Source organism: Canis lupus, chromosome 5, assembly GCF_048164855.1.
Source record: "Canis lupus baileyi chromosome 5, mCanLup2.hap1, whole genome shotgun sequence".
In the NCBI taxonomy this organism is placed as follows: domain Eukaryota; kingdom Metazoa; phylum Chordata; class Mammalia; order Carnivora; family Canidae; genus Canis; species Canis lupus.
Window position 1 is genome coordinate 24,909,854 of NC_132842.1, and position 23,963 is coordinate 24,933,816.

At 40.9% G+C, this 23,963-nt stretch overlaps 1 protein-coding gene across 1 annotated transcript in view; it reads right to left on the reverse strand.

The window, feature by feature from the left end:
* Positions 1-3,652: 3,652 nt before the first annotated feature.
* Positions 3,653-23,963, reverse strand: part of DHTKD1 (dehydrogenase E1 and transketolase domain containing 1) — a 51,617-nt gene continuing 31,306 nt past the window's right edge. The window contains exons 9-17 of the mRNA XM_072825831.1: positions 23,198-23,282; positions 22,527-22,666; positions 18,681-18,831; positions 17,524-17,630; positions 16,066-16,230; positions 9,495-9,577; positions 8,977-9,146; positions 7,050-7,135; positions 3,653-5,809 (exon numbers count right to left, since the gene is read on the reverse strand). Of these exons, the coding sequence (XP_072681932.1) occupies positions 5,708-5,809; positions 7,050-7,135; positions 8,977-9,146; positions 9,495-9,577; positions 16,066-16,230; positions 17,524-17,630; positions 18,681-18,831; positions 22,527-22,666; positions 23,198-23,282 (1,089 nt within the window). The 3' untranslated portion in view covers positions 3,653-5,707. The remainder of the gene's footprint in view (positions 5,810-7,049; positions 7,136-8,976; positions 9,147-9,494; positions 9,578-16,065; positions 16,231-17,523; positions 17,631-18,680; positions 18,832-22,526; positions 22,667-23,197; positions 23,283-23,963) is intronic.

Below are 23,963 nucleotides of genomic sequence, written 5' to 3' on the forward strand. Positions count from 1 at the left end.
CCCCGCCCCCCGCCGACGCGGGCCCCGGCCGTTGGCCCCCGGCGCGGCGGACGTCGGCGCGTTGCCATGGCTACCGCCGCCGCTCCCGCGGGCGCGCTCCAGCCCCGCCGCTCCAGCCCCGCCGCTCCGGGTCGTGCTCCCGCCCCTGTGCTCCACCCCGCCGCTCGGGGTCCGTGCTCCCGCCCCTGTGCTCCACCCCGCCGCCGCTCGGGGTCCGTGCTCCCAACCCTGTGCTCCACCCCGCCGCGGCTCGGGGCCCGTGCTCCCGCCCCTGTGCTCCACCCCGCCGCCGCTCGGGGCCCGTGCTCCAGCAGCACAGTGGAGCTGGCTTGCCCGGGCTGGACCGTGGCTGCGGGCCCTCTTCCTGCCTGAGCTCAGCTCCGAGCTCCCAGTCGAGCAGTGGCGGCTTCCTCGACCGCCTGGTCCGGGGCCCGGGCCTCCCGAGGGTCGTGGGCCGGGGTCGCATCCCTGAGACACGGGGCTGAGCAGCCCCGAGACCCGGTGCCCGAACAGCCCTCTTTATTTTGCTCCCACCTTCTTGGAAGTTGTCAAAAATCCGTGACGCTCTGTCTCTAGTTAACAGCGCATGAACTCCCTGCGACCTCTCACGGGAGCTCCTTCCAGCTTCTCCCGGGCACAGGACATCAGGACCTGGTCCCCCGTTACCCCGTCTATGGATGGGGTGCCCTAAGGGAGGCAGTCTTAGAAACCAGCCGGCCCTGCGTTTTAATCCCTCCTCTCCTTCCTAGTGGCTTTGGGCGATGAACCTTTCTGAGCTACATCAGTAAAATAAGGATCCTAGCCACCTCCTACAGGTGTGAAAGCGGACGAGCTTAGCACACACAGGCCCTCAAATGTATTCTAACTCAATTTTCAAGCCCTGCAATGTAACTTCTGCTCTAACTTAAAATGAAACAAGCTATTTCAAAGGTCACTGATGATCCATAATCACCAAATCCAACAATCTGTTCTAATGCTTTCATCTGTGTCCAAGAAGGAAACAAATGATGAGGGAGAGAAAGGTTGATTTTCTCCTTGACCAAACTTGAGTGAGGCTCCTCTGACCCTTTCTCTACTAAGCTTTTGATTGGCCTATTAAGACAGTGTAAAGACTATAAACTGGACTATAGACCGGACTATAAACATAGTTTGGACTATAAACATAGTTTCTTTTTTTTAGAAGATATTATTTATTCGTGAGAGACACAGACAGAGGCAGAGACAAAGGCAGAGGGAGAAGCAGGCTTTCTGCAGGGCGCCGGATGCAGGACTAGATCCCAGGACCCCAGGATCATGCCCTGAGCCAAATGCAGACACGAAAAGCAATGAGCCACCCAGGTGCCCCTTAAACATGATATCTAACAGCTCCATCCCTAAGATGACCCTGCTTGCGAAAACTCAAAACTGCCCAAAGAATTTACCATTTGTTCCAATGCCTGAGGATAGGGTTTCCGTCCCCCTGCCTCCGTGGAGGGTAGGAGCCTAACTTCCAAAACTGCCAATTAACAAACCCAGATGGCTGTCACATGGACCAACCCCTCCTCCTTCCAGCTTTTTGACATTTTTTGCTTGCCTGACTCTGAGCCCCAACCACCCAACGGGGGTTCTGTCATTCGCCCTTTAAAAACTCCAGTGACCTCCGTACAAATCAAAGTTGAGTGCAGTTCACGCTGGACTCTCTCCTACTGCAGTACTATACTACTGATTAAAATCTGCGCTGATCATTTTAACTGGTGTGGGGCCTTATTGTTGAATACGCACACAGAGATAGAGCAAGTTAGGCTGGGCATGCTCCACTTGGAGTCATCTGGGACAGCTCCAAGACTGGGGACTTGAATGATCAGAAGGCTCTCTCACAAGTCCAGCATTTGTGGCTGGCTCTCAGCTTCAACATCTCCACAGGTCTTCTTCAAGACCCCCACCCCACCAGAGGGCTCCTTCATGTTGTCTGGGCTTCCTCAAAACATGGCCGCTGGGTGCCAAGGGATGTCCTTTTTAGTGATTAAGAATCATGTTCAGGGCAGCCCCGGTGGCTCAGCGGTTTAGCGCTGCCTTCAGCCCAGGGCATGATCCTGGAGACCCAGGATCAAGTCCCATGTTAGGCTCCCTGCATGGAGCCCGCTTCTCCCTCTGCCTCTCTTTTTGTTTCTCTCAGGAATAAATAAATAAAAACAAAAACAAACAAAAAAGAATCACATTCAGTGCATCATGTTTATAGAAGCAGCCACGAAGTCCTGCTCAATCTCAAAAATGGGGAAAACAGACTCTACCTCTTGGTGACTCTACGTCTTGCCTCTTGTGGAAATGCAGGTGGAACAAAATACTGCACCAGCTGCTTTGGGAAAACACAATTTGTCATAGTTACAATCCCCCATCCTTTGACTTCATTCTTACCTCACTCTGCTTTGTATTAGTCATTTTTATACGTGTCTAAGCTCCCCTACTATCTATAAACTTCTAAATGGCAAAAACTTAATTTTTGCATCATCTATGGTGGCTTGCAAATGGTTGACTTACATATAGTTTTGGCCCTAGATTGTGAGCTATTTTCATGGATATGATATCCTTTCAATAAAGATGCACTAAATTGAAAGTCTGACAGAAGAGTTGCCTGCACTTCTCTTTACTTTCCATTTCTAGGACAGCTCCATGTTTCAAGTAAGAGGCTAGGAAAAAGCTCTGACACTTTGGATAACTTCTGTGAATTATCCTTCCAACATTGTTCAGTGTTTCTCCTACTAAAGGCTGCCCGGGACTTGTCTCTGTGTAACTATAATATGCCAATTCATCTCCATCTATCAGGAATGTCACTCTACCTTGACCTCCCTCACTGAATTAGCACATCCAACAAGAATGTCTCTCTCTATGTGTAAGATGCTTTGTCATCTCAAATAGTTAGTCCGTTGAGGACAAATGGCAAACAATTTGTTTCACTACCGTGTACCTCTAATATCCAGAACAATGCCATATATGCAGCAAGTGTCCAATAAAGTATTGGGGAAATACCATTCTACTCTTATAGGGGCATTTCTTACTTTTGTCCAATTATAGCTGATTTTCCATGTGAGTCAAAGAAAACATGAGGAAACAATACTAAAGTAACACACTTTTATTAAAAGTTTTCTAAGATTAACTGATTTTGCAAATGGCATTGGGGAAATAAGTCTGCTTTACACCGCTTTGTCAGATTTAAATACAAACATGACAGTGAGTTACTACTCCTATTGAGTAATTTATGAGTGGTTTATTTGTATAATAGTGGGTTATAAGTATTGAGTTTTGAGGATAAGTTTTGAGGATTCAAAAACATTTTGTCCAAATTTCCCCCAAAGGTGTTGGTTTTAGCCTGAAACTCATGAGAAGCTGAAGATGAAAAACAAATATCCAAGTACAACCAAGAGAAATGGAGGTGAAGCTTTTGGAAGCTTAAGACAAAAGTCTTGATTCTTACCTGTGACTTCATTCCTATAGAACCTCTAATTTATTTAAACTGCATTTCCTCAAGTTTGTAAAACAGATACAACTTATATTGTCAGTTGAGGGATTTTTTTTTAAACAATAAAACTTCAGAGGTAATATAGTCAGACTAAAAGAAGTCATATTTTAGAATATTTTCCTTATAGTATACATATAGAAAACTGAACAAAATGGCTTTTTTTAAAGATTTTATTTATTTATTCATGATAGACATAGAGAGAGAAAGAGAGGCAGAGACACAGGCAGAGGGAGAAGCAGGCTCCATGCCAGGAGCCCCACACAGGACTCGATACCGCATCTCCAGGATCCCGCCCTGGGCCAAAGGCAGGCGCTAAACCGCCAAGCCACCCAGGGATCCCCCCAAAATGCCTCTTAAGGAAGATAATTTTATTTTATTAAGAATATGTCACTTTAGACAAAATCAACATTTTTTTCATTTTTTTGTTAATATTTCTCTTCACTGAATAACCGATTCGAACTCTATTCTTCATTGAATATAAAATTAGCATAAATAGATATGAACAGGATACAAATATCACATTATCAAATTTCCCAGAGGAATATGGTAAAATATTTTTATTTTACTTTGCTATGATACTTTTATCCCATACTCTATTATGGGAATATTTGATTCAGAATTCTTCGAATAGTTCCTTCCTACAAGGTAATTCAAAATGTTGGCCCATGTTGCAATAGTGATTGAGAGTAAGATGGTTAAGATACAGATGACACTTTTTTTTTAATAAGATACATTTCATGGCTCCTGGTGGAGAAGATATAATAAGATACCAGAGAAATTTGGAGAAATTTAAACTTGAAAAACAAATTACTTTTCCATCTCATTTTATGCTTAGACTTTGAAATTTTTAACTCAAGAAACCAAGACATCTGAAAAAAAATGGCAGGGCTTTCCTGTTTTTCTAAGTTCAGTATACAACACCAATAACCATTTGCATTAAATAGACCTTTGTAATTATATGGATTTACATGCATGGTACTAAGTTACATGATTTATAAAGCTTGACTTAAGAAGGAAGCATTAAAGGTGCATTGGAATAAGAGGGCTGTGAATATTACAGAAATATTAAATCAATACACTAATGCATACATTTAAGATGTGAATCATGAACCTCCTCCTGTGGCCAGAATGACCTACACATTGACTCTGAAAGACATTACCAGTTGCCAGGAAAAGTGGAGAGGCCCTTCCAGTGCCCCAGGGCTTCCTCCATCATTTCTGAGAAAAAACGTCATGGCACCCGAATGGTAGATGGCACAGTCACTGCAGCACCAAGTCATGTAAAGCTACACAGTTTGCTGCTGTTTCATTGTGCTTCCAAAGTTTCAGAATTAATGCAGTGGGTTAGTGATCTCCATAAATCTCCAAGTACCTGGTGCTGGGAAGTCTCCAATGTTGAAATTAAAATGTTCCTTAAAAACCACAAATGAACATCATTTCATCACACCTTTTAGAGGCAAAACTAACAGGAGCTGAAATCCCCATATCAGATACCGAAAGTCAATTAAAAATATTAAGATATCACTGCAAACAATTTAGGGGGGGGAAGTGATACTATGACAAAGTAGACCACAAATCAATTTCATTGTGAAATTGAAGAGTCATAATTAATGGGACTGATACTTAAGGACAAGGGTAAAAACAGCTATCTTGAAGAAGATAGAACCTTCTTGAAGAAGAATACACATCAGGACTAGTACAGCTTTGCTATGGTGTTTGGTGAAACATTTTTCGCAGTGGATGCAAAGCAGCACCAGAGATCCTATAAAATGAAAATATTGGCAGTCACAGGACTTTGAATAAAGAATGGCAAAATTGATGAAAGTGGCATGCATCAAGCAAATGGAGAAGTGACGTCAAAGTGACCTGCATGTAAATTCTGTAAATTCAAGCTAAAGAATTTTTCCTGGGCATATATAGTTAATGAGAAAAAGTGGTCTGAAAAAATCTGGATAATGCATTAACTCTACAACTCACTCAGATCTAACTGTTGTTGTACCTTTAAGGATAAAGGTGACTTGTCAGATTCTTGGGTTGATGGATAATTCCCTTGGCTAGTTCATAGGTTCCGATTAAATTGTCCTCATCAATCCCAACGTCTTAGAGGAAGAGACTTTTCATGTCACCTAATGGAAGAAGGGTGTAGAGGAGCTGGCTTTTCTTTGCATGGTTGTTTCTTAAAATGAAGTAATTTTGGTTCAAAGGACACCATCAAGCAAAGGTCTTGGTGAGGACATCTTCATGCTGCTGCAGATGAAGGGTGCCAATTCCTACAGCAGGTGCTGGCAAAGGGGGTCGGCTCACAAGACGAAGCTATGATTAGAGCAGAAAAGGAATAAAAACCAAAATGACCTTTTGACCTGATCAGAGCCCTGCTTCATTCTCTCAAGGCAGTGCATGCATTGCTCTTAGCTTGTTTAACCATAACTCACCTTTCCTGGAAAAATAATGAGTTACCTAGAATATACTGGAGATATCTGTCACAGCTAAAAACTAAATTCACCGTAAGGGGAGATAAACTCTTGAATTTGTCCTTTTCTTCAGTAACTATTCATTGGTTTTAGCGGTAGTTTCCTAAATTAGAACAAATGAAAATGATCTGGGCCCAGCGAAGTCGTAACACATGTGTGAACTGAGTTCTAATTAAACCAGAATAGGAAGATAAATGGAAGCACATTTGCTTTTCTCATGGTTCTTCCCTTCCTAGAGCATCATCAGGAGGAATTTGCCTTTTGATGGATGTCAATTATGTGGTGGAGCTGGGAACAAGCGTCAGTGGGCATCTCTTCCTCTATATTATCCGACTAACCTGCTCATCACCCTGCCCCCCCGGGGCTTGGAGAGTGACCTTTAGGACAAGACTTCTGAACAGACTAGCAGGAAAGGTGGCTGGCAGGTAAGAGACTTTACTTTTTTAAGTACAATCACTTTTTCTTATATGACACTAGCACGTACACATATATATCTTGATCAATATTCAGCATTTTATTCTGAAAAAAATAGGCTAAATTAGATTTTACATTTTATTTTTCTTTTTAGGATTTTATTTATTCATGAGAGACACAGAGAGAGAAAGAGAGAGAGAGGCAGAGACAAAGGCGGAGAGAGAAGCAGGCTCCATGCAGGGAGCCCGATGTGGGACTCGATCCTGGGTCTCCAGGATCATGCCCTGGGCTGAAGGCAGGCACTCAACCACTGAGCCACCCAGGCATTCCTAGATTTTACATTTTACTTTAACTTTAAAAGAATTAGACTGCAGGATGCCTGGGTGGCTCAGTGGCTGAGCATCTGCCTTCAGCCCAGGGCATGATCCTGGAGACCCAGGATCGAGTCCCACATCAAGCTCCCCTCAAGGAACCTGCTTCTCCCTCTGCCTGGGTTTCTGCCTCTCTCTCTCTCTCTCTCTCTGTCTCTCATGAATAAACAAAAAAATTAATTAATTAAATAATCTTAAAAAAAAAATTGGATTACTAATAGAGGATAAACTCAGTGTCTGGCCCTTCAAGAGAAATAATGCACATACGCAAAACCCTACAAGAGAGAAAGCTACTACCTTGCAGGCCAGTTGCTTTTCAAACCTTGGAGAAACAAAGCACCATGAGCCCATGTTCTGAGGCTCCTCCTGACTCCAAATAAAATCTGTAACAGAAGAAAGTTCACTTCAGTACTCCAGGTAAATCTACCATACACACACACTATATACATGCGGAGAGAGAGAGAGAGAGAGATTATAGCCATTTGTATACACATGCATATACATAGAATGTATGCACCTACAGCTCTCTTCAAGTAGATATATGCCTTTCCAATATGGTCTGCTATTGCTTATCTTTTTTTTTTTTTTTTTGACAAACGTATAGTCATATATCCAGCACCTCACTCATGATACAGAATAATTCTATCAACCCCCAAAATTCCCTCATCCTGGCCCTTTCAAGGCAACTCCTCTGCCAGCCCCAACCTCTGGCAACCCTTGACCTTTTCTCTCTCTCTACAATTTTGCCTTTTCCAGAACATCAGTTAAATGTAACTATGACATGTGGCCTTTGGTTCTGGCTCCTTTGATCTAATCCACAAAGGGATTTTGCCGGTAGCCATGGTTCACTCTCTTTTATGGTTGGGTGGCATGATGTTGTAAGGATATACCTTACATCCTTGTTTATTCATCCACAGGTTGAGGGACATCCTGGTGGTTTCTAGTTTGGGGCAATCATGAATGAAGCTGCTGGAGACATTTTTCTGTGTCCACGTTGTCATTTCTCTTGGGTAAATACCTTGGAGTGGACTGTTGGGTTGTGTGGGAACTCTGTATGTAACCTTGTAAGGAACTGACAGACTGTTTTCCAGAGTGCCTGTACCACTTTCCATTCCTTCCGGCAGTGACTGAGGCTTCCAGTTGCTCTGCTTCCTCATCAGTTCTTGATATTGCCAACTTATTGTTTTGTTTTCATTTTAGCCATTCTAATAGGTGCTGTAGCCATATCTCATTTTGGTTTCATTTGCATTTCCCTTATCGCTCCCTAATTACGTTGAGCATCTTTTCATACAGTTATTTGCCATCCCATTATTTGGCTCAAATCTTTTGTACATTTTTTTTTAAAGATTTTATTTATTTATTCATGAGAGACACACACACACACACAGAGGCAGAGACACAGGCAGAGGGAGAAGCAGACTCCATGTAAGGAGCCCGATGTGGGACTCGATCCGGGTCCCCAGGATCACACCCTGGGCTGCAGGCGGCGCTAAACCACTGCGCCACCGGGGCTGCCCCACTGTGCCACCAGGGCTGCCCTCTTTTGCACATTTTGAAAACTTTCATTATTTTTATTCCTGAGTTCGGGGAACTCTTTGAACATTCTGGATGTTCAAATATGTATTTGCATATCTTTGTTAGATATGTATTTGCAAATACTTCCCCCCAGTCTGTGGCTTATTTTCTCAGTGGTCCCTTTCAACAGTGCAGAAAACTCTCATTTTGATGAAGTCCAATTTCTCTGTTATGGGACATGCTTCCATAGTGTTACATCTAAGAACTTTTTGCCTAGCCAAAGGTCATGAAGATTTTCTCCTTGAAGTTTTAGAACTGTACATTTTACATTTAGGTCTGAGATCTTGAGTGAATTTCTGTACCCATGGCATAGAGATGTCCAATTATTGCAGCCCACTTGTTGAAAAGGCTTGCCTTTTATAGTTACATCAATTTATCCTAAGCAACAGTATGGCACTGATTACCTATGACTTCTCAAGAAATGACATGTCCTAAGTGAGAGAAGGGGGATGGGGGACTGAAAAAGACACCAGAAAAAACAAAGAGACATTGGTTCTAGCAGTATTTTTTTTTTTTCATATGTCCAGATTCCAAAAGAGTCAATTTCCTAATGACTCTCACTGCCCCTGGAATCTCTTTTCATATGAGACATTGGAATAGGTTTCAGGTATCTGAAACCCAAAGAACCCCAACAAGAACAACGCTGTACCTTTCACATGTTTGTATTTGCTCATCTCTTGCTGTAATGAATCCAGTGGGAAAGGGCAGAGTTCCTCTAATCGGATGATGGCAAAGGCATGCTTCTTGGCCTCCAAGGATTCTCTTTGCTTCTGCAGGGCATAGAAATGTTTGCCACAGCAGAATACCAGACTCTTGACGCTGTTGGGTAGAAAAGGGACAAGGGGTGAAGGAGAAATATCTGAAAGAACTGTATCAAAAGAAAGCACAGACTACATAGATGAAAATGCTTCATTACAGAAGCGGGGCAGTGGGGTGCTCTGTAGTTGAGATCAGTGACATGCTACGCCCTGGCAAGCCTCCTTCAGCAACACACCCCTCCAAAGTTCACCCTTCCATGTGTACTCTAACTCCTGTCCCATGGATGCAAAGAACTTCTATCAGGATAGAGGAGATTTGGGTCACTTTGGGTTCCTTAATGTGAACTAGTCTTCCCAGTAATTAGAATACTACTGCAGAGTATGAAAACAAAGATACACATCAGATTACTTTTTGGGATCCACAGATGAATCACCAATGACCGGCTTGAATGTTGTTCCTGGTGCCATTTCTTGAAGTGTTGACACAGCTGCCTAAGGAGGAGAAAAGCCACAAATCTATCAACTGAAGGAAAGGAGCTGAAGATGCCTTTCTTATAAGGGATCTTTACCAAGAAATAACATCAAACTTTTCTCCTAGGACTATAAGTAAACATATGTACTCATAAACACAATATCTTTCCAAAAAATACCAATGGTGTATATCTTGGAACAAAATGATTCTTTCAAGATTTCATAAGATTGCTTTTTGTCTGATGCTGCAACAAAATTTTAAGAATCAAAATTTCAGTTTGATCATACTTTAGTATCAATAAAAATATGCTTTCATTTGTCGGAGTAAGAAATGACATTTGTGAACAAAAACAACTAAACTAGGGCAGAGATTTCTCTTTAGGATTCTGACTATAATTTATAAGCAAAATCTAATGAGTCAGAACAAGCAGGAGCAATACATGAATATTTCCGTGACGAAAAGAAATGTTATTAATGAGTTTGATTTAAATAAGTACTTGTTGCAAAGAACTTAGAGTAGACAACTCTAATTCATTTCCCTATAATCTAGTCCCGAATGGGAATATGACATTTTGACTGGTCCACCGATAGGCAGCCATGTTGATGTGGGATACTGTGATATAACCTAAAAACTTAATATTAACTAAGAGAACAAAATAAAAATTTATATTAGAGAAAATATATATCTATTTATATGTAATAGATATATATTATTTTATTATATATCATTTATATTTATTTATTCTTATTTTTTATTTATTCTTATTGCTAAATAATGTACGATAGAAGCAATCTTTCTCCATCCTGAACCAGAGCCCTTGGTCAGCTCTCACTTCCTAGGGTAGGAATCAAAAGGAGCTGGAGAGGCACCTAGCTGGCTCAGTTAATGGAGCAAGCGACTCTTGATCTTGGGGTCATGAGCTCAAGTCCACATTGGGGCATAGAGCTCACTAATTTAAAAAAAAAAAAAAGGAACTGGAGTTCAGAGCTGGGTGGGAAATTTGGGTAGAGGTTAGGTACCACTTGACAGGCAAAGTCCTGAGTCATGTTTATCACATGGCAAGTCATCTCTGAATACGCTGTGGAAAGAAAGGGTGGACTTCTGTTCAGCTAGATCACTTGTACCAATAATCTAATATTGGGGAAGAAATCAAACTTTAATGATGGAGGTACTTATTTTCAATTAATAAAAGGACTTCTATGGTTGATGAAGATATTTGTCTACTTAATAAGACTAGCTTCTCACTTGAAAAATCTATAGGTTAGCTATTGCATTTTTCTTTTTTGAGAGAGAGAGAGAGAGCAGAGGGGCAGAGGAAGAGGGAGAGAGAGAATCTCAATCAGGCTCTATGGTCCACATGGGGCCAAATGGCAGGGCTTGATCTCAAGACCCTTAGATCATGACCTGAGCCAAAATCAAGAGTCGGACACTTAACCGACTGAGCCACCCAGGTGCCCCAGCTGTTGATATTTTTAAGGTTCCAGAGCAAGGCTTCACTTATTTGGTAAGTTATATATTAGACATGGGGAGAGGAGTGGACTCTTGGGGCCAGAATGTGAACTCTTATTCTCATTACAAACAGCAAAAGAAATTCTCAATAAAATGTCTAATTGTTCACTCAATACTTAGTAATATACATATATTATATTTATTGGATTATATTCCTTTATAGTAATGACTGAGGGAGCAGGTGACACCCTTAGGGGTACAATGAAAGTTGGGTCATGAATCGCAGATGTGTATATTTCTTAGAAATAAATTATAGTAATTTACAGTATGTCTTGGCCTCTTTACCATTACTGTTTCAAAATATCTGTGTCAAAAGAGCCCCATCAGAAAGACTGTGTTAAAAGGATTGCATTAGTTTTTCCTGAATGCCCTGTGATGCTGCTAGATTCACGAAGCCATCTCAAAGTATGCATGATTGTTCAAGGAACATTGAGTTAGAGAATGAGATCAAACGCATGAACCCTGCTGTGGGTGAATGAATGGGAAGTGCATTTCCTGAGTACTGACTCCCAGGGCTGGGGCCAGGGAGACACAGTGGAAGTACACAGCAGAATTTAAGGAGGCACCCACGCTAGGCTCATGCAAGTGTTGGCCACCAGTGGGGGCAATTCACTCACTGGTTTCCTCAACATCCCTCAATTCCAAATATACACTCTCAAACCTTTGTGAGAAGAACAAGGTAGCCTTGAAGAGCCACATCCTAAATGACTTATTTCACCTTATTAGCATCCAAATAAGTGCAAAAGGTTTTTGAGTGCTAATCCTATTTAAGACCTATACAAAACTGCAAAAAAGATTCTAACAGATGGTATAAATAGATGCTTTGTAATATTTATTATCTTGAACTCTGCATATTCTTGTGATTTAAAAAACATATTGTGGGGTGCCTGGGTGGCTCAGTTGGACTCTTAATTTTGGCTCAGGTCACGATCTCAGGGTCATGAGATGGCGCCCCACTTCTGGCTCTGTGCTGAGCGTGGAGCCTGCATAGGATTCTCTCTCCCTTTCCCTCTACCCCTCCCCCTCTCGCTTGTACACACATGCTCTCTCTCTCTCTAAAAAAAAGTAAAAATAAGTTAAAAATATAATAAAAAACATAATGCGAGCTTAACACTCAATTCAGGTAAACCAAGATAAAAACGTACCCTTTTATCGGTGTAGCAATAAGCTATATCATTAATAATGTTTGAAACAGGAGTCTATCTCTGTGTGATAAATCATTTAACAGGAAAAAAAAACTCACTAAAAGCCAATGAATGCCACCGCTGCTTCTCATCACAATATTTGGAATTTTCAACTTGCTACTATCAATATAGTACCATAGACCTGGTTATCTGAGATTTTGCTTTCAACATTTTGCGTTAAGCATGGTCAACCTACGTCCAGAAGTAGATGATCTTCCTCCTGACTTATGGTCAGAAGGTGACTAGTAACTTTACCCTTTGTCATAATGCCTACGTCATTCACCTACTTCATCTCATCACCTTGGCATTTTATCATCTCACTCCATTAAAGAAGGGTAAGTACAGCACAATAAGATATTTTTAAAAGAGAGACTATATTTGCATAACTTTTATTATAGTATATTGTTATGATTGTTATATTTTTTATTAGTTATTGTTAAGCTCTTACTGTGCATAATTTATAAATTAAACTTTATTATAGTGATGTATGCATAGGAAGACAGTATATGTAGGGTTCAGTACTATCTGTGGCCTTAGGCATCCAATGAGAGTCTTAGAACGTATTCCTCACAGATGAAGGAAGGATATAGGTGCTTATACTATTTGCACTTTAAAACTTTTTCTAAAAAATCATTTCTGCTCCCTATATTCCCAGTTATTCCAGAAAGATGTTTTTAAAAGAGAGAAAGCAGTGAGGCCAGCTAAAACTAAAAAGATGTTTCTGCTTAAATATAATTAGATACAAGGGTGGTGGTGGAGGGATGGGTGAAATAAGTGATGGAGATGAAAGAGTGCACTTGAGAGAAGCAGCAAGTGATGTATGGAAATATTGAATCACCATATTGTACACCTGAAACTAATATAACATACTGTATGTTAACTAACTCAAATCAAAATGAAAATTTAAAAAGCTAAAAATTTAAATAAATAAATAAAACTAGTTATGGAAAATGTGTATAAAAATGACAAAAGGAAATTACAGACCAATATCTCTGATGAACATGAATGCAAAAATTCCCAACAAGGTATTAGCTAATCAGATCTAACAGCACATTAAAAAGATTATTTATCACAACCAAGTGGGATTTATTCCTGGGCTGCAGGGATGTTTCAATATCCATGAATCAATGTGATACACTACATTAATAAAAGAAAAGACAAGAACCATATGATCCTCTCAATAGGTGCTGTATGCCAAAAACCATTTGGCAAAATACAGCATCCTTTCTTGATTAAAACTCTCAACAAAGTAGGGATAGAGAGAACATACCTCAACATCATAAAGGCTATATGCAAAAGACCCACGGCAAATATCCTCCTTATGGGGAAAACCTGAGAGCTTTTCCCCTAAGGTCAGGAACATGACAGGGATGTCCACTCTCACCACTGTAGTTCAACATAATACTAGAAGTCCTAGCCTCAGCAATCAGACAACAAAAAGAAATAAAAAGCATCCAAATTGGCAAAAAAGAAGTCAAATTTATCTCTTCACAGATGACATGATATCTATGAGAAAACCCAGAAGACTCCACCAAAAATTGGTAGAACTGATACAGGAATTCAGCAAAATTTCAGGATATGAAATCAATGCACAGAAGTCTGTTGCATTTCTATATTCCAATAATGAAGCAGTAAAAAGAGAAATCAAGGAATCAATCCCATTTAAAACTGCACTAAAACTCATAAGATACCTAGGAATAAACTTAACCAAAGAAGTAAAAGATTTGTACTCTGAAAACCATAGAACACTTGTGAAAGAAACTAAGGAAGACACAAAGAAATGGAAAAACATTGGAAGAACAAATACTATTAAAATGTCTATACTAACCGAGGCAATTGCATCTGCCTTCAGCTCAGGTCATGATGCTCAGTCAATTAAGCTGGGTGGCTCAGTCAGTTAAGCATCTGCCTTCAGCTCAGGTCATGGTGCCAGAGTCCTGGGATCCAACCTACATCAGGTTCCCTGCTCAGTAGGAAGTCTACTCCCTCTGCCCCTCCCCCTGCTCATTCTCTCTCTCTCTCTCTCTCATAAATAAATAAATAAATAAATAAATAAATAAATAAATAAATAAAATCTTTTTTATTTTATTTTTTTAATAAAATCTTTTTTAAAAAGCCTATACCACCCAAAGCAATCTACTCATTCAAAATCAAAATAATACCAGCAATTTCACAGAGCTGGAACAAACAATTCTAAAATTTATGTGGAACCAGAAAAGATCCCCAAAAGCTAAAGTAATGTTGAAAAAGAAAACCAAAGCTGGAGGCATCACAGTTTCACACTTCAAGTTCTATTACAAAGCTATAATTATCAAGCTAATATGGTTTGGCACAAAAACAGACACATAGATCAATGGAACAGAATAGAGAACCCAGAAATGGACCGTCAACTATATGGTCAACTAATCTTCAACAGAGCAGGAAAGAATATCCAATGGAAAAAAGATAGTCTCTTCAACAAATGGTGTTGGGAAAATTGGACAGCAACATGCAAAAGAATGAAACTGGACCAGTTTCTGATACTATACACAAAAATAAATTCAAAATGGATGAAAGAGTTAAATGTGAGACAAAAATTCATCAAAATCCTAGAGGAGAACATAGGCAGCAACCTCTCTGACCTCAGCCACAGCAAATTATTTTTAGATCTATCTCCAGAGGCAAGGAAAACGAAAGCAAAAATGAATTATTGGGACTTCATCAAGATAAAAATCTTCTGCACAGTGAAGGAAATAATCAATAAAACTAAAAGGCAACCTATGGAATGGGAGAAGACATTTGCAAATGATGTATCAAACAAAAGGTTATTATCCAAGATCTATAAAGAACTCATCAAACTGAACACCCGAAAACCAAAAAATCCAGTCAAGAAATGGGCAGAAGACATAAAAGGACATTTCTCCAAGAAGAAATGTCATCCAGAAGACTAATAGGCACATGAAAAAAATGCTCAACATCACTCATCATCAGGGAGATACAAATCAAAACCACAATGAGATACCACCTCACAAGGGTCAGAATGGCTAAAATTAACCACTCAGAAAATAATTGATACTGGCGAGGATGTGGAGAAAGGGGTACCCTCTTACACTGTTTGTGGGAATGCAAACTTGTGCAGCCACTGTGGAAAACAATGTGGAGGTTCCTCAAAAAGTTAAAAATAGAGCTACCCTATGACCCAGCAATTGCACTACTAGGTATTCATGAAAAGGACACAAAAATAGTGATTCAAAGGGGCACATGCACCCCAATGTTTATAGCAGCAATGTCCACAATAGCCAAAATAAGGAAAGAGCCCAGATGTTCACTGACAGATAAATGGATAAAGATGTAGTGTGTGTGTGTGTGTGTGTGTGTATATAAAATATTACTCAGCCATCAAAAACAATGAAATCTTGTCATTTGCAAGGGAATGGAATTAAAGAGTATAATGCTAAGTGAAATAATTCAGAGAAAGACAATTACCATATGATTTCACTCATATGTGGAATTGAAAAAGAAAAACAATGAACATCGGGGAAGGGAAGGAAAAATAAAAGGAAATCCGAGAGGGAGACAAACCATAAGAGACTCTTACCTCTAGGAAACAAACTGAGGGTCACTGGAGGGGAGGTGGGCCGGGGGATGGGTTAACTGGGTTATGGGCATTAATGAAGGCACTTGATGTAATGAGCCCTGGGTGTTCTATGCAACTGATGAATCACTAAATTCTACCCTGAAACTAATGATACATATATGTTAACTTGAATTCAAATAAAATCTTTACAAAATGATAAAAGGAGAAAGGCTTCCTAACTAGTTTTTTTCCTACTTACAGGAAACCTGAGTAACATCTTTGGAGAAGCAACAATGAGGGGTTTTCGGAAGTTCCGGACCATCTGTCTCCTGAGCAAGTGGAAATATTGTGAGGGGGTAGTTGGGTTCACCACAAACATGTTTACTGTGTCTCCATCTACTCCTTCTTCTCTGCTGTCACACATCTAAGAGAGAAACAAAAGAAAGGAACAAATGTTCAGATCACCTAATTCAATCAATCAATCAATCCCTGTCCTAAGGGAAACACGTCTGTATACTGATGACTCTCAAACTTATCTTCCACACACCTGTTTTTATAGTTCTTCCTCAAACTGTAGTTTTGTATTTCATGTGTAGTCCTTAACTTACCTGCAATTTATTTCTGTCAACTAGTTTTTATAAAGTCATTTTCCTGTATTATTAGCTATCAATATAAACTATCTATCTACTGTTCTATCTACCTTTCTACTAATCTGTCACCTAGCTGTGTATTTTATCTGCACTTATGCCAAAATAGCTAATGATATTCATGTACTTAGGGTGATGTACATAAATGTCTCCATTTACTCAAAATGCACCAGAAGATAATAAAGATTTATAGATAGAAGGATGATAGATGAGTAGATGTGATTAAAACAAGTACAGTATAATAAAAATATTAATGGTAGCATCTAAGGGGTTGGCATATGAATATTCAATGTAAAATTTTATGACTTTTCCATAGGTTTGAAATATTTCATAATAAAATATTGGGAAGCCATAGGTATAAAAAGACGTAGGTAAAGATCCTTACCAAACAATAACAGTGGTTATTTCTGGGTGTTTATTCAAATTTTTTTTTAAGATCATGAATCATTTTATTTTATTTTAAAGATTTTATTTATTTTATTCATGAGAGACAGAGAGAGGCGGAGACATAGGCAGAGGGAGAGACAGAGAGGGTGGAGACATAGGCAGAGAGAGGTGGAGATATAGGCTCCCCTTTGGGGAGCCTGATGTGGGACTCAATCCCAGGACCCCAGGATCTCGCCCTGAGCCCAAGCCAGATGCTCTACCACTGAGCCCCATAGGCGTCTCAATCATTAATTGTTTTATAAAATACTATCATTAATCAAAAACAATTTTTTAAATAAAAATACAGATTTCTAGGCCCCACTTGGAATAATCTGATCTCGTATTGGTCCCTGTGTGTCTTTGCAAAAAATCTCCATAGGTGATTCTGATGATCAGCCTGGTTTGGGAACCACTGACCTCTGCCATCCAAGAACCACTTTAATCGTCATAAAGCCATGATAGTAAGATATCCAAGGCATCAGATTGATAAGGAATAATGACTTTGCATTAAATCTATTTCATTCAAATACTCCAAGGTCTTAGAGCTTAAGGCATGCGTTAAGTATCTACAGGAGGTAGTTCTATTTCAAAGCACCTAGGAAGCAGGAAAGGATTTCTTGGAATGCAGAAGGTGTTGGACATACCTGCAAGAAACGCTCGATGCGGCAAGAGGAGTGGTCGGGTCCAGCCCCATCATACCCGTGGGGAAGGAGAATAACAATGCCGCTCTGTAGCAGCCACTTGGCCTCTCCTGGAAAAACACACGACGGGAAATAAGAACCCTCTGACGCAGGAGCAGAATGGTCTGATGTGATTTGAGCAGTGGCACAAGTTTAGTTTGCTGTCTGATCCCCTGGCATCATTTCCATCCCATGCCCTTTCAGGCAGCGTTACACGCTTCAGAGGAAAATATCCACCCTACCAGCTGAAACCCCATAGGACATGCTCACTGAAAGGGCTTTAGCAGACGGAAGACAAATTATAAGGTGAATGTCCTGGTTTCAAGGACAGCAGGTACCACTCTGATTCCATGCCAGACACAGCACCTACGGAGAACAGGTGGCGCCTGCCCTTCCTCACAGCACCACTTAAAACAGGCCACTGTCCGCAGACTGCAGGTGTGACACTTGGGACAGCCTCCGGACGGGTCAAAGGCCAGTCTCCCCAAGGCACTTCTCCTCCTTACAACTACAAGGTTACAGAGAAACACAGCCACAGGGAGGCCAGAAAGGCGCAAAATCCCAGAGTGCTTACCCCCAAAAAATGGGGTGAGAGGGACTCACACGTGTACTTTACATACTTGAAATTTTACAATAAGCAGCTTCTGCTCTTGTAAATGATGACTGAAAACAATAAAGACGCGCAACTACCAGCTTTCAGATACTTAAACATCCATGGGTTGAGGGAAGTGGACTTTCAAGGCTGCCACTCGCTCTGACCACAAATCCTCACGGAGTCACCCCTGCCTGCTTGGTGTCCATTCACCTGCCCCAGGCGCATTCCTGCAAGTCCCACTGCCCAGGAGCTGGCAGGTCCATGCCCTGCTCCCTACGGCCAAGCACAGTCCCCTGAGAAGGTGCTGCCCCCACAGTCACTGAGTGGCCCCCGTCCCCTGGCAGCTTTTGTAACCATCTGCCGGCTGCCATGCCTGCCCCAGGGGATGGCAGGGCAGCCCCCAAACTCTCCTGGGGGGCTGTGCTGTGCTCCAGCATCTCAAAAGCAACTATGGCCCCTTTCTATGTACTTGTCCCCAAGACGCTGAGACCGTCCATCCACTCCACATGCATATGCCAACACCAACCTCCAGAGATGAACGTGTCAAAAATGATCTGAGCACCATTGAAGAAATCACCAAACTGAGCCTCCCAGAGAGGCAGTAACTTGGGACTTTCAATGCTCATCCCATATTCAAATCCCAGGACAGCCTCTTCTGACAATGGGCTGTTGCTGACCTAATACAAAGGGAGAGAACAGAAATACTGTCATGCAAGGAGAGATGGGGCATGAATGAGTAAGGCATCACAAACCCTCTCAAAAGGAGGAGAGGCATAGAGTGGAGTGTTCTTTCCATTCATCTCCACATTTCTATGAGAAAGGAGATCTACTGCTCTCTGTGAAGATGAGCACAGACCTTCCTTATGACCTGCCTTGGGCTCAGGTCATGATCTCAGGGTCCTGGGATCTAGCCCCACGCTGGGCTCCCTGCTGGGCAGGGAGTCTGCTTCTCCCTCTTCCTCTGATCCTCCCCTTGCTCATGTTCTCATACTCTCTCTCTCTCTCAAATAAGTAAATAAAATCTTAAAAAAAGAAATTTCCCCTGACCAGTGTTCTACAGCTGTAGCTTCCTTTCATGGTCAAGCTTCTAGAAGAATTATCTAATCCACTCCAGTTTCTGTTACCCCTCAAGCTAGTGCAATCTAGCTTCTGTTCTTACTCCTCCACTAAAACAGCTCTATATGAGGTCAACCCTTGACCTTCCAGTGGCTAAATCCAATGGCCACGTTCTTCTTCCTCACATCTGACTTCTCCCTCCTTCAGTTCATGACACAGTGACTCCCAGTTCTCCTCCTGCCTTTCTGGATGCTTTTTTGGGGGGGAAATTTCCTCTGCCAGCACCTTAAAAACCTTTTCCCAGGACCCCTCAGCCCTCTTCTTGTTCTGCTCTCTCCTAAGGAGATAATCCCACCTCTGTGGTTCAAACATTTCTACACCCTGATGATATCTGAACCTGTACCTCTAGACTACCCTCCTTCATTAGCTCCAGACAGACATACCTAAATTGCCTTTCTCTAATGGACAGAAACCTCTATGTTATTCAGCCACATCAAAGGCAAACATCCAAAACTGAATCATCTTTCCTTACCAAACCCATTCCTTCTCTTTACATTTGGGTGAATGCTGTCATCATGTAGCAATTGTCTGAGTCAGGAAGCCAGGAGATAAGCAAGATTAGTCTTTCTTCTCTAACTCCTTACATCTACCACTAAGTCTTACAGCTGTTCTTCTCAAATCTGGCCCCATTTTTTGTCTGCACCACTATTGCCCTAATTCAGGTTCCCACAATTTCCTGCCTAGACTATTGAGAAACCTTAGAAACTGCCCTTACCTCAATAAAGCTGGGATAGAAAAACTATCCAAAGTTCTCATCCATCTTCAGCTTCCATAGCTCGGTCAGGAGGGCTCTTTCTGATACAAATCTTGATCACCTGCTCAAAATTCCTCCAAGGTTTCCAGCTTACATAATATTCTAAGTCTTTCATAATGCAAGGAGTCTGGCCAGTCTCCTCTTCCTTACTCCTGTACCCACTTTGCAGCTTAACCTCCAGTCACATGAAGCTATTTGGAGTTCCCATCCTCTTACTTCACAGGTTTTGTATGTACTATTGTGCCCACCTGGAATAGTTCTCCCTACATGCATCAGATTGGGCAACTCCTCATGTCCTTCTAGCCCCAGCTCAAATCTGGCTTCCTCCCCAAGCTTCTCCTGACTTCCCAAGTAGACTCTCTGACCTTCACATGTGCATTCATGTACTTTGCACGCTTGTATAACATCTACCTTCATTTCTTGAATTTATTGCTTTTATTTATTCCAAAATGCTTTTGAGATGGCTCACAACATACCAGATATACAATGTGATCATGTAAATGTAAGCAGAGAGAAAAAAGATAAAGATTGAGACATACAACAGAGGGGAAAGACAACCTAGTGACCTATAGTTACCAAGGGTACCATGGCCCCCGCCCCTTCCTGAGAGCCATTGCTGATAGGGGAATGCTGCACAATTGCAGAAATCATGAAGCATACACGATAAAGACAAGCTACTCCTCAGTGAACTGCAACCACTCTCAGTACGACAAGCAAGCAGGAGTTCCTGCGAGGGTCTTCATATAAAGGACATGGCATCAGAAAATTAATGAAATCTTTGACAGCATCTTCATAACAGATGCAAGGCATTTACTTGGGGCTTTCTAAATAGTAATATTCAAAATGAACTGATACTACATAACAAGTCACAATTCAATAAAAGACACTGGGGCCAGGGGGTGATCCTTAAGATTTCAATATCTAGATCACCAACCTGACTTGATCCAGGGGTAGATTTTAGACTAAAGTAAAGATGAGCTTCATGTCCTTTTAAGTAATTGTCCTGGAATCTTGCTTTTGACAAGTGAATTTTTTAAAATATTGAATATCAGTAAACTCAAGATTATACTCAAACAAATGACTAGAGTAGGAAAAAAGATGACATGACACTAAGCATACCTTGAAGGATAATTTATCTTAATAAACATTATATGCCCGGCATTATGCTAGTTGTCAGAGAGATAAAAATGAAAAGACCCAGTCTTCATAAAAATGAAAGACCCAGGGTCTCATTAGCCTTTGACCCTATAGAATAGCTCAGGGACTAGCACATAGAAACACATGGTAATAGATATATTCATCAAGCCCACCAAACCTTAAAAAATAAAGTAATCTTGAGAAAGCTGGACATTTTTTTAAAGTAAGCTCTATGCCTGCTGTGGCACTTGAACTCATGACCCAAAGATCAAGAGCTTCATGCTCTACTGACTGAAGCAGGGCTTTTTTTTTTTTTTTTTTAAAAGCAGGGCTTTTTTTTTTTTAACAGGCAAGAAATATTGGCTTATTGTCCACTTGCTCAGCTTACTTTAATGAATTCAGCAACACACAGATTATAATGTCAATTTTGGATTGAGAAAATGAACATCTGTTTGACATTTATATGACTACAGATAAGTAGCTAGAGTAAGATAGCTCTAGTCTACTCACTAACTAGTGCATTGCTTGCATTCCAAGTGTATAGACCTACATTCTCCACCCACTCAGCACCCTTTATTTCAAAAAGGATCGAACCCATGTTGTTGCAAATAGCAAGATTTCATTCTTTTTTATGGCTGAGTACAATCTAGAGGGTATAAGGCTAAGTGAAATAAATCAGTCAGAGAAAGACAAATACCATATGATTTCACTCATGTGTAAAATTAAGAAACAAAAGAAACGAATGAAAAGAAAGAGAAACAAAAAAAACCAGACTCTTCGAGAACAAACTGGTTGTTACAAGAGCGGAGGTGGATGGGTGGATGGGGAGGAGGTGGATGGGGGGATAGGAGGATGAGGGGGACAGGTGGATAAGTGGATGGGGGTTGAGGAGTGGTTGGGGAGGGGTGGATGGGAGAATGGGGGATGAGTGAAATAAGTGAAAGGATTAAGAGTATGATTATCTAGATATGGAAGTGCTGAATCACTATTTTTTTTGTACACCTGAAACTAATAACACCATGTTAGTATACTGGAATTGAAAACTAATTGGAAAAAAAATAAGTTTGAATCCAAAGTTGCTGACATATGTTTCTAGTTTTTTTTTAAATCCTGTAACTATAGGGCACCTGAGTAGCTCAGTGGTTGAGCATCTGCCCTTGGCTCAGGTCATGATCCTGGAGTCCTGGGATCAAGTCCTACATCGTGCTCCCCACAGGGAGCCTGCTTCTCCCCCTGCCTATGTCTCTGCCTCCCTCTGTGTGTCTCTCATGAATTAAAAAAAAAGAAAAAAAGAAAGAAAGAAAGAATCCTGTAAGTATAATTATCAGCACCTAGGTTTTACAGTAGATGAAAAAGACATCCTACCTCTAGAAACCCCTTCTGATTAGGGTCCATATGGTTCAGGGGAATAAAGGTGTCATCGGTCTTCTGGCAAACCACCATCGCATGCCTCTGACTAAAAGTTCCACGGCCAACATCCTGCCCACTCAGACGGACATTAAAACCTTAAGCAAACAAATAAGGATAAAAGAAAAATCCAGATTCCAATGAATAACCTAAGCATTAACAAGGCATGATGACCCTCAGTTCCCATACATCAGCTCATCCTGAGAATTTTCCTTAGCAAAGACATTCCCTTATTAAAATATACCTGTCCAAAAATAAAAATTAAAGTAAAAAAATAAAATATACCTGTCCTATACTCAAAAGTCTGTGGAAGATGAGATTATACAAGAACAGAAAGACATCATTTGCTCTACAATTTTTAGAGGAAAATATCTTTCCAATTTATCCCTCACAGAGCCCTTTGTTTCCCAGCAAGAAATGTTCTGTAGTCTTTCTCTGATGAAGGTTACCAACATGAGTTATACTAAGATTAAATAAAAATAACATTGTCGAGTAAGAAAAGTTTAGAACCTCTCTAGTCAATGAAAACGACAGGAGATAGTTCTAATTCAAAACCACGGGAGTCACATATAACAAATGTCACACAGAGCATCCCCTGCCAGCTGTGCAGCTAAACAGAAACTTCTTACCCTGAGCAAGTAATGAGCCCAAGGCAAGAGCTTCTGCTGTGGCCCAGTCTACCTTTGTTCCATCCATCACTTTCTCCAGTCTGGACTGCAAAAAATGGAATGAAAAAAAAAAGAAAAAAAAATGGAATGAGAAAGAAAAAAGACATTTTTAAGAGTCTACCCTCTTTTTCACACGGAGGACAAAAAATGTAATGCAACAATGGAAGTATCAAAATCGTAATGTTAAGTAAAAGAGAAAGTGCAGAAGGAAATGTAAGAGGATGGTCACAGTTGTAGGTTTTCAAACAGGCACAATAAGCAGGCACTCCGGTTAGTGGTTAACCTGTGCATGGGGAGGAAATGGCTCCAGGGAGGGCACGAGGGGAACTATACTAATATTTTAGTTCCTTAGCTGGATGGTAAGTGCATAGATTGTTTTAAGGATCTCTGTACCTGGAGCGCCTGGGTGGCTCAGTTGGTAAGGCATCTGACTCTTAGATTTGGCTCAGGTCATGATCTCATGCATTGTGAGATCGAGCCCTGCAACGGGCTCCCCGCTCAGCGGGAGTTTGCTTGGACATTCTCTCCCTCAACCCCTTCCCCCCTACCTCAAATAAATAAATATTTTTTTAAAAGTCTCTTTATATATAATAAAAACCTAAAAATGAAGCTAGTGTTGTAAAGATCATCCAGAGGACAGTGCCTTGTTCAAGCTTAAGAAAGGCCTTTAGCTTCTTGCTCCTCTGTCTTCAGCATGGAGAGTCCCATGTTCTGGGAAACTTCCGAG